Source organism: Pseudorca crassidens, chromosome 7 (assembly GCF_039906515.1).
Source record: "Pseudorca crassidens isolate mPseCra1 chromosome 7, mPseCra1.hap1, whole genome shotgun sequence".
Classification (NCBI taxonomy): Eukaryota; Metazoa; Chordata; class Mammalia; order Artiodactyla; family Delphinidae; genus Pseudorca; species Pseudorca crassidens.
The window spans coordinates 42,782,176-42,793,228 of NC_090302.1; the positions used below are offsets into that span (position 1 = coordinate 42,782,176).

Here is an 11,053-nt window from a genome sequence, read left to right on the forward strand (position 1 = left end):
TATTACAATAATAAGGCGAGATCTGCTTACGTTTGGGTGATACTTTATAAATCAGGTTCCCACTGAAAATCGCTGGCTCCTCCTACAAATGACCATGCTGAGGCAGGGAACCTATTGGGCTCCTTAAAAGTCCCGACTGAACTACTTAGAATTCAGGGTCCTGATTCCCCGCCCAGGCACTGGCCACTAACCCATACTGCCTAGACCTTGTCTGAGACTCTGCAAAGATCCTCTACCTGCCTGAGGATCCCACAGTCTAGGGGAAGAGTTTGTACTCCCTCTCGATGGACGTAGGGCAAAGTCGTGTTGATTGAATCACAGCCCTTGGTTTTTCCCTGAGTCAAGTGAATCTATAAGATCTCCCTTTCCTCCCACCTCCTGTTGGGTTTCATGATGAGAAATGCGAGATGAGAGTGACTTTTCAAGGGGTGCAGGAGATCAGAGCTGCCAAAGGTTGCTTTGCTGACTCACAGCTGCCAGTGCATGATGTAATTGCTGTGAGATACAGCAAGATGGGAGAGGGAAGACGAGGCCGGGCTCCTGTTTCCCTCAGCAGGATTCTCTTGTTTGCTGCAACTTGCAGCCAGGGATCGGATGCTGAGTCTCTGGGGCCAACACAAGGATGTGTTGCGGATACAGGCCAGTCTTATCATTTCTATTTGCTACGGTTTGGAAAGACTTCTGGCCTCTGGCTTGCCTTCTGTTGATGAGATAATATATGTAGAGCTCTGAGCACTTATTAAGTGGGTAATAAATGATAACTGCTGTAACAGTAATAATTACAGCAATAATGATCTTAACAGTTACTGGAATAAAGCAGTAGTATTAGAGCAATAATAATTTAGTGATGGAATAGTAAACATAATATTAGAGCAGTCAGTGGCATGGTGTGAGGGTTCCGCTGGGTGTGGTCCACCCAGTGGGAAAGAGTTTTATTAGTGATGCTGATAATAAAAAGCAGACTGTATGAGAACTCTCTGTACTTTCCTCTCTGTTTTGCTCTTAACTTAAAACTGCTCTAAAAAGTAAAGCGTATTAAAACATCTTTTAAAAAATAAAGGGAAGAGAAAGAAAGCCGACTGGTGATTGTTGGTGGTGTTATTTTTCAATAATCTGAAGATGACGCACTCCTTTATTTCCTGCACTGGGGTGGACCCGCTTACCCCACCCTTGGTATGCCACTAACAATAATGTTACTTTTAAATTGTTCCATTGGCTACACACGTATTCAAAATGAGTTGCATGTTAATGAGGAAGTAATGTTTGTTAGTACGATGATAATCAATGATGATCAATCGTTCCCGTGTTTCTCTGTTCACAACTGGGTGTTGAATGCTGGTGAAACTGGCCCCCGGGGTACTGCTGGGACCGAAGGCCACAGGTCTTGGGCCTTCTCTGGCGCTCTCCACCGAGTTAAGCAGCCACATCATCTCTACGCAATGAGGCTGCAACGGAGTGGCTTGGCTGTGAGCAGCTCTTCTGGAGAGCACCCACCACACCCTAGCCTCTAGGGACATCTTCCCTAATCCACGGACCAGGGCAGGTCTTGTCCCCAAGTCATCAATATGTTGGCTTCCTTTCCTTTGCCTAATGAAAGGTTCTCTTTTCCTTTGAGCAGGAAAATGCCCAGCTGATCAGAGAAGTGGACGTAGACAAGGTCTCCGCGCTCTCCAGGGACCAGGTGGAGGCCATCAAGCAGCTCTGGCAGGACCCGGGAATCCAGGAATGTTATGACAGGAGGAGGGAATACCAGCTGTCAGACTCTGCCAGATAGTGAGTACAGAGCCCCAGGCTGTGGCCACCCAGGGTGCTTTCAGGCAGGCACGGCCACACTTCAAGGGCGGAGAAATGAGCTACTTGCTAAAATGAGGCACCCGGGGGCCACACTACCTCCCTTCTGCTCGTCGGTAACCCACTCTTACTTTCAGTTGCCTTTCTTCCCACCTCCTGAAATCTTCAGTCCCCCTGTGGAGCCCCAGATAGCTCTCCCTGCCCATATCTACCTTTCCTCGTCAAGTTCTAAGCCTCTGTCCTTTTCAGTGAGAGGGTAAGTCAAATGTGGGCTTCCCTTGGTGGGACTGATCTCATTTGGGGCGCTGAAACTATCTGATTTAAACCAGGACTGCGTCTGCTTCTGGCTTCTACTTCCCCCTCTCCATATCCCTCTGCCTTCTGGGTTCCTGATCAGTAGACAGCAGGTCCAATTGCCCTAAAATCTAAAATCAGAGTTTAGAAGCGCAGTGCAATACACCCGTCAGTGGCTGATCTGGTGCTGCCCTCTAGTGGGCGAGATAGGCTCTGCGGGCCCAGCCATGGAGAAAGCTCAGTCCGGGAGCCCTTTATTTGCCTACACATTATATTTGGGATCCATAAGGCTCTAGTTTTAAATCAGTAATCCATTGCGTGCACACTCTCCGACGGAGATCACAGGGTTTGATTTTATTAAGAATTTCCCAAGGCAGTGCTTCCATCAGCCAGATCACTGGGCAAATAGTTGTCATGGTCCTTCTTGAAGGGGTGAGGATTCCTGCTTCTTCTGCAACTCAGCTCCTTCCCTCTTGCCCTGCGTCATTTCCGCCCTCTGAAGGCCCTGGAATCCTTTCCCCAGACCCATCCCCTTCTCTTCAGGTGCTGTCATTGCCCTTCGAGCTGGTGTGGGTGGGTAATTCACCCATCATCTGGACAAGCCAGTGGGCAGGAAAGGAAACCAGAATCTTACCTCCTCAGTTTCACTAGCCTCCCTTTGGCATTTGTCCCAGGCTGAGTGTTGAGTGACATTAATCCAGGTTAGCACAACCAATCTGAGTACAGGAACATTTAGGTCCAGCACAGCAGCAAAGGAGGAAAAGGAAGTAAAAGAAGCCCTGACACGTTGTTGGATCAGCATAGGAGACAGCTCGCAGGAAGGAAGGCCGTGTCCCCAGGAGGAGGGCAGACTGCCTCTGACAGCTGGGGAGCCAGGGACGGTGCCAAGCCAGCCAAGGCATCCCTGGCCCTTCCCTGGGACAGCCTGTGTCATTTGCTTCTGTGAAGGCCCTGGGGAGTGGCTGGGGCTCTTGATGTAGATCAACTCGGAAAAGAGCCACTGGGCCTGCTGTAGAACTCAGTGGAGCCCTGAAAACTGGGGCAAGTCCACTGAGAAGAATGTGGGGAGTGGCTAGGGTGGTGGACAGAGCTGCAACGACAGAGAAAACGGCACTCACAGACCCGGACAGTGCCCTGCCTTTGGAACTGGCAAGATCCCAGGCACTTGGGCACTTCCTGGGTCCAGGTCAGTGGTTGTCATCCACTCTGCTGGTACTGTCTGCTTATTTGGACAGGTATTCATTTCACAAAAATGTGATGCGTCTCTGCTGTGTGCCAGGCACTGAGGTAAGGGCTACAGGTACAACTGGTGCTCTCTGCCCTGAAGGAACATACAGTCCAGTGGAACGAGACAGGTGTAAATCAAAATATCACAAACGGAAGTCCATGACAATAAGCCCTGGGGCCATGCATGGGGGTGTGGGTCACAGAAGGCTGACCCAGTGGTTTGCTTCCTGCGCTGAGGGCTGCACAGGAATAGGGTTTGCCTGTTACCTCTTGGCTCCCCTTGAGGCCACGTGTTCAGCGCCAGCAGACCTAGGTGAGCTCTGCCTGTAAGGGGGTAGGTGAGGGGTGGAGGGGGTTGGGGGGAGAAGGCGGGGCCACCTCTCTTTGCAGGGGGCTCCAAGTCACCAACGCCGTCATTGGCCAGGGCCTCAGCCATTTATGCAAAAGTGCCTCTTTAAAAGGCCTTAAGATTAAAAAAAAAGTAGTGTCCTCTTGTTTTACCACAGAAAAAGTGACATGTCATAAGCTTAGGGCTTTAATATTTGGCCAAAAATAATCCAAGACAAGCTTTGGGTTATTTTAGGTGTTCAGTTTCCCAGTGTAACAGGGAACTTTTTCTCATTTTGAGAGGACTTCCCATTGGACTAACTCATTGAGCCAAGTGTCCAAGAACAGCATCTACATTCTGTAATGTTCTTGGATGAGGGCGTGTGGGAGGGAGAAGGACCTTTGGGGAGAGGAGGACACGTGAGACGTCAGAGGGCCTGTTCCAATCTCCTCCTCCTGTGGCCCCGCTGGCTCCCTCACTGGCCAGAGTGATGGAGCTGAGAACCAGCAGGAAGAGAGGCGAGCTCTGCACATTTCCCAGAAGGCTCACGAAGGCTTCTGATCCATATTCTCTCCACACAGTTGTAGGAGGGCTGGAGTGTTGGCTCTCACGAAAGTCACTGATGAATCCGTGAATCTGAGTAGGGTCACTGTGAGTTGGGATGACTTCCCTGGAGGGGCATTTCTCCCTTCTCAGCATCTTGTTCTCTAACATCAGTTACCTGACGGACATTGACCGGATCGCCATGCCATCGTTCGTGCCAACGCAGCAAGACGTGCTTCGTGTCCGAGTGCCCACAACCGGCATCATTGAGTACCCATTTGATTTGGAAAACATCATCTTTCGGTAAGTCTGTCACCCTGACATAGTCCGTTAAGAATCTGTCCAGGCTTGGAAGTCCCCAAATGGAGTCTTAAATGTGTTATTGCTAAAAGGGCTTCCATCTCTTAGGGCAATATTGGCCCTCTCCATCACAGGGTATTTAGAATTGTGGTTGGTCTTAAGTCCTACAGTGGAGAGAAAACCACCTTTCTATTCCCCTTGGAGAAGAAGAGACTCCCTACTGATGTCTGGAATGATTCTTATGTGTAAAACACACACACACACACACACACACACCTGTATATTTCTGTAACCCACAGAGTGAAGATACTGTTGACTATTTCTCTTCCCTTCTATTCTCTTCTCCAAGATTTATCACTGCAGATTTCAAGGGACTTTTATATCTGTTAGTTCCCTTGTTCCTCCTAATAATTGTTACACACGCTTGTCTAGTTGAGACAGCGTAAGTACAGTCCTGCCGTGTCCAGGTCCTGTCTGTACCCCACCTGCATCTCAGTGCTTCTGGAGCACTGTCATGTTGGGGGAGCCCTCTGATCGAGCCCCTTGATATTCTGCATCTCTGCAAGCACATGCCCTATGCCTGTGTGTCCATAAGTTTATCCAAACCTTTTCAGAATCAACTGCTGCTTGCAACTTCCAAAACCTGACTCTGGTCCACAGATGTAATTCTCTTTAGCCCACTTGACGTTTAAAAACATTTTTGAGCCAATATTTATAAAGACTGGGCTATTTTGCTTAAAACATTTGCTATCTCTTGGTAAGTTGGGGGATAGTTTCTCTTGAAAAGTTGGAGGATCTGGTCCAAGAGCGAGGCTGTGTCTTTGTCCAGCTGCAGTTGCTGCAGTGGTGTAGCAGCCATCCCTTTAGACAGGGCCCAGCACTCTTGAAGTACATGCTTTTCTACTCTAGAGAGGCCCCTTGGACTCATTTCCATAAGCTGGTGGCGTCCAGCTAATGCAGAAAGGATTTGTAGAGTAACTGGAGGAGCCAGTGAAACAAGAAGGGGGAGGGCTGGAAGGAAGCCCAGTGGTCCTGAAGCCTGCCTACCTGCATTTCTCTCTTTTGTGTCTGGTGTCCTGGCACTCTGGTGGTTAGGGCAGTGCCCAAGTGGATGCTTGAGCCTTCTGCCTGGACTATTGCAGCAGCTTCCTAACCAGTGTCTCCAAGCAGGCTCCACCTGAGTGACCTCGGCACACATCTTTAGTAACTTCTCTTAACATTCTGTGCCTCCTTTGCTAGGAAACATCCAGTGGTTCCTCATTGCCTAAAGTAGCAGTGCTCAAACATTTTAATCTTAGGATCCCTTTTTATTCTTAAAAATTACTGAGGACCCTAAAGAGTGTGATTTCCATGTCCTTTTCCCCAAAGAGTCATATGTTTCTGTTGAACAGGATGGTGGATGTTGGTGGCCAACGATCTGAAAGACGGAAATGGATTCACTGCTTTGAGAGTGTCACCTCCATTATTTTTTTGGTTGCTCTGAGTGAATACGACCAGGTCCTCGCTGAGTGTGACAATGAGGTATGCTGGGTGAGGAATTCAGTTAGCTGCGGAAGACAGAAACCTATTTCTGCAGTTTGCAAGAAGCCAGCCAGCTCTGGCATTAGACCCTATCCCTTAGGTTAAATCGCCTCGCTCTGCAAAGTGAAGTCTGTGGGCTAACAGCACAGGCGTCACCTGGGTGCTTGTTAGAAATGCACACCTTCTGAATCAACCCAGACCGAATAAATCAGGATCTTTAAGATCCCAGGTAATTTGAGAATCACTAACCTAGAATCCTGGTTCTGAAACTCAGGCGTACACTAAAATCCCCAAGGGACCTTAAAGAAAAACCTGGCGGCTGGGGCCAACCCCCAGAGATTAATTTAATTGGCGCTGTGTGTGGCCTGAGCTTGGGGATCTAATCTAATGCACTACAAAGGGTAGAGCCACTCAAAACCATGGGTCTCAGCCTTGGCTGCATATTTAAAAAAAAAAAAAAGAATCTTTAGGACCCTACAGTAGAGATTCCTATTTCCTGCTTTTGAGTTGGGGGTATCTTCACTAAGCCCCCTGGGGATGTTAATATACAGCCAAAGTTGAACAACACTATTTCTAATAAACTTCATCTGAGAACAGGCTTCCCGGCCTCCATGGCCCATGGCACTCCACATTAGGTCCCTAGCTGAGTTGGCATGGGGAGTGTTGCCATATGCTTGGAGCTGTCCTGGGCCCGCCTGGGATAGCATCTGCCCTTTGCTTTCCCTGGAAGGGACTTGCTCAGGGCAGCTGGGACTGATCCACCCCAGTCAGGCATTCAGTGTCCTCTGCAGAGTGGCCATGACGCTGGCTGGGGGAGCTCTGTTAGCTGGATCTGCCTGGAAAGTGAGGGGAACCGTTGCAGACACGTCTTTGTGAGGTTGGGGGGTATTTTCTGTGTGATAACCATTGTCTTTTCCCCGACCCTTTGCACAAGACCTCTTGACCTTTTACAGTAGAAATATCTCTTGCTTGTAGGGCATGAAAGTAAATCAATAAAGAATTATTTCCAGGATTAGGCCATAATTATGAACAGATTCTATCTGGTATTTATTGAGAGCAGACATTTCTCTGAGGAGCACAGTTACATTAGCTTATTAGTGGAGGATTAGCCCATTTACTAGTGTCACTGTGCAAAGAAGAATAGAAATCTTGGCGGCTGCCCAGCTCTTCCAGTGGAGAGATTTTTTTAAAAAAGTGAAGGTATTGAGTTACCAATATGAAAAATTAGCTCCAAATTTGTCTCAGGAATTACCTAGGACATTTCTCGGGAAACTCAAAGGATTAGTCAGGTGTGCCAGGGGTAAGTACCTTACCCTGATGTGCCTAGAAATTAAATATTTTCTCCTCTCTGAAAAATCCTAGGTATCTGGGGAAAAAAATCCTAGGTTGCCACTCCAGCCTTTTCCATCCTAGTTGCAGACATGTGTTGCATCCACGCACTATGCCGTAGAGGAATTGTTTTTTCATATGTTGTATTTTCTTGGAGATCATTATTGGTAAGATTATAATAAATTTTAAAGAAGCTTTAAAAACAAGTGAGATGTTACCTTTCTGGTAGTAAATTCCAGAATTGATCTCCAGAAACGTACTGAGTAGGATAATGGGCCCAGGAGTTGGGAGTTGTAGGAATAGAAATTTAGGGCGTGTCCCTCTGGAGCCGGTGCACTGGGCTTTCGTGTTTCTCAGTCTAAAGGAAGGAAGGAAAGTGTTTCTTTCCTCTTAGAAATACTTGAGAGCGGAATGCTAGCCAGAACAATTATTTGTCACCAGATAAGATTTGTATGTGCCCTGTCTGCTCTCCATAAATTAGGATCACTTAATATTTTCTTGCCGGTGTCTAATGGCCAGAAATGATTACTGTCCTTCTGCATAGCTTCCACTAGGTTGTACTATTATACAGTCTTGGAAAAGTACTTAAATTTTGTGAACGATAGTATGCTCACCTATAAAACGGGGACCCGTTCCCCTTGGGGAGCTCGCTTGTGTTACACACGTGTCAAGCATGGTGCAGGGCAGGTGCTCAGGAGCGTTAGTTCCCTTCTCTGCCAGCGTCCAGCATTCCTAAGGGCGGTGGCCCTGCCGGAAGAGCCTTCCTTCCTCTCATTGTCACCGGCCTCCTGACACCCAGCCTGGAAGCCCACACCCAATTAAAGTGTGTCTCAGGTCGGTCTGCACCTCTGAACTGCCCCAACTTGGTAATCCCAGTAGTTATACACAGAAAACTTCCCGTCAGCTATGGGTTTGAACCTGCTTTTTCCAAGTTGCACAGAAGCCTTTCTTATATCCTTATGTGTTTTGGGGTCAGAGAAGAGTTTGGGTGCTACAGGAGAGGAGATCCGGAAGGGGGTGATTAATGAGAGGGTGGGGACCAGGGAAATAGCGGCTGGAGACCCCACTTGCTCAGCAGCCTCAGCAAGGACAGCGACCTGGAGACGGCAGCTGGGTAAGAGGAGGACAGATGGGTGGAGCCAGTGATTTGGTATGTTGTTCCCGAAGCGTTGCTTTTCTTTCTAATTTATCCTAAGTCTCTTGTTTTTCACTTAGAACCGCATGGAGGAAAGCAAAGCCTTATTTAAAACCATCATCACCTACCCCTGGTTTCTGAACTCATCGGTGATTTTGTTTTTAAACAAGAAGGATCTTTTGGAGGAGAAAATCATGTACTCTCATCTAATTAGCTATTTCCCAGAATACACCGGTAAGTAAGTGTCCATCTTGCTGCCCTGGCCTCCCTGGCATCAGTTCAGAGTTCTCAGCATGGCTCGCAGGGGCCTCCCTGATCTGCCTCTAATGGACTTTCTCCCCATTCCTCACCTCTGAATGGAAGCTCCAGTTGAATCACCATGTGTTTTCACCTCAGCACCTCCGCACACGCCTCTCCCAATGCCTGGAATACACTGCCAGCTCCTTTGCTAACTCCACTTTGTTCTCTGAGACCCGGCTCAGGCACTTCCCCCTTCGGGAAGTCCACCCCTCCTCATGCTCCCTTGGGGGCCTGGGCTTGCCTTGCTCTCTCTCGGCCTTCAGCTCTCACCCCAGTCAGATCCTGAGGGCAGAGACTGGGCCTGACTCACCTTTGCACTTCCAGGGCTAGTCAGAGCACCTGGCACTTCTGATGTGTAAGGTGAAGTGTGGCAGCCCTTTACCAGACGCAGGGTAGACGCTGAAGGTGTCTATATGACCTATCCAAGGCAGGAGACTTTATGCCCTATTGCTAATTATTTCTGGTGTAGAACCGTTACCAAATTTGACATTGATATTTAGAGGAGTAGTGTTTAAGCACTCTCCTTTTTCCCTTTATTCTCCACGTTGCCATGTAGTATACGGCTCTCAAGCTTTAGAGTCAGACTTGGGTGACTAGTTATGTTAGTCCCCATATTCTTTCTCTTTGCTCTCCTAGTTCACTTAAGAATTACCTCTTCAAAAGTGGTCCAAATCAGAAAATTAAATTAGGTCATTTTTCAACAAATCTCCTTAAAGTATGATTTTTAGATACCAGGGGACACTTTAAAATACTCTTTTGCAGGTTAATAATAAGGTATAATAAAAATAGTGTCCCAGGTAAATGAGTCTCTAGAGAGAAGATGGCTCAAAGGAAGATTCCAAATAAGAACAAGAGTGCACTGAAAATGATTTTGGGAGGACGTGGTGGTGAGTTGGGATCTTTCTTTTTTCTTCCTCTAACTGCCCTCATGACTAGGACCAAAGCAAGATGTCAAAGCTGCCAGAGACTTTATCCTGAAGCTCTATCAAGATCAGAATCCCGACAAAGAGAAAGTCATCTATTCCCACTTCACATGCGCTACAGACACAGAGAATATCCGCTTCGTGTTTGCTGCTGTGAAAGACACAATTCTACAACTAAACCTGAGGGAATTCAACCTAGTTTGAAAGCTGCTGCCCACTCCTTACCCAGGCCAGCAAACCGGATTTGCAAGCTCCTCGTGTTTTTATTTGTAAGTGCTTCTGACCTCGCCCGGCCCAGCCCAGAGGTGGCACCAAGTCCATCCTGCAGGCCACAGGGACGGGGATGGGTGATGGAGCTTGTAAGATATTTGAGTTTAGCAAAACTTTTTCAAAGTCTTTATTCCCAAATTGTTTTTACATTTCTTTTCTTGACTTTAGGCTGTAAGATTTTTGTGTAATTTTTGAAGTTGATATTTTATAGAATTTTTAAGAACCACTGTGATTTACGATTTTGTTTTTTTTAATTGAAGTGTGTGTAAGAATAGCCGTTAAAAAAAAAAACCACATAACAGAGGACTCAATTTATAGGTCATGCTTTGAGACCTCTAGGATTATCCTTTTTTTAACTAAATCTTGTAATTGAGTGTTTTTCTCTCTTCATGCTGAAGTATACCTTTAACATGCAAGCAGAGACATTTTTTTAAAAACAGATGGTTCTTCTTTGTGTTAACTTTCTAAGGCAAATTAATGACAGTATCAGTACCTCTAATTTAGTTTTGCCACAATTTGATCACTACGGAACCAAAGCTGACATAAGAAGATAAATGGGCTCTAGATAGTATATATGTTGTATTGGTGGAAAATGTGTGTGTGTGTGTTTAAAAATTCCAGTGTAAATGAGCAGGTCTTATAAACTTATGAAATAAGTTTAAAAACCCAACCTGTTTAACAAATGTAATTGTAAGCCCTGCCAAAGGTCTGATGCCCACCACAGATTTGCTGTTTGACCCATGTGTGCTGTGCCTTTCTGAGGCAGCTAAGAATATACCATTTTTCCATTAGCATTGGACTATGTTGTGTTTCCTTGAGCTCATGGTTGATTGACTGATAGTTAGTTATGCTCCTAAAAAGAAGAATGCTGTGACTTTAATAGTTAATAACTCCTTAGAGGGGAGGAAAACTAATTTTACCTCCACCCTTCTAGGTTCCTGGCTGAGACCCCACCCCTGTAATATAAGATTAACAGGAGAAAAGTAACAGAAGTCTAACACCATTTATACCTCCTGTATACATGGGAGCTACCCTGGAAAACTGAGTTTAACTCCCCTGAAATGGCCCAAGCCATCACCTTAATTACCTTCT

The 11,053-nt window shown here is 46.7% G+C and overlaps 1 protein-coding gene across 2 annotated transcripts in view; it reads left to right on the plus strand.

Moving 5' to 3' along the window:
• The window catches only part of GNA14 (G protein subunit alpha 14), a 193,769-nt gene extending 183,017 nt beyond the window's left edge, over positions 1 to 10,752 (plus strand). Inside the window, exons 1-6 of one of the 2 annotated variants that reach the window (XM_067744122.1) lie at positions 1,260 to 1,466; positions 1,619 to 1,773; positions 4,358 to 4,486; positions 5,875 to 6,004; positions 8,549 to 8,702; positions 9,705 to 10,752. In XM_067744122.1, the coding sequence (XP_067600223.1) occupies positions 1,260 to 1,466; positions 1,619 to 1,773; positions 4,358 to 4,486; positions 5,875 to 6,004; positions 8,549 to 8,702; positions 9,705 to 9,895 (966 nt within the window). In that variant the 3' untranslated portion in view covers positions 9,896 to 10,752. Of the gene's footprint in view, positions 1 to 1,259; positions 1,467 to 1,618; positions 1,774 to 4,357; positions 4,487 to 5,874; positions 6,005 to 8,548; positions 8,703 to 9,704 lie in introns of those variants that run through there. The other variant, XM_067744121.1, reaches the window with a different exon arrangement.
• Positions 10,753 to 11,053: the final 301 nt, after the last annotated feature.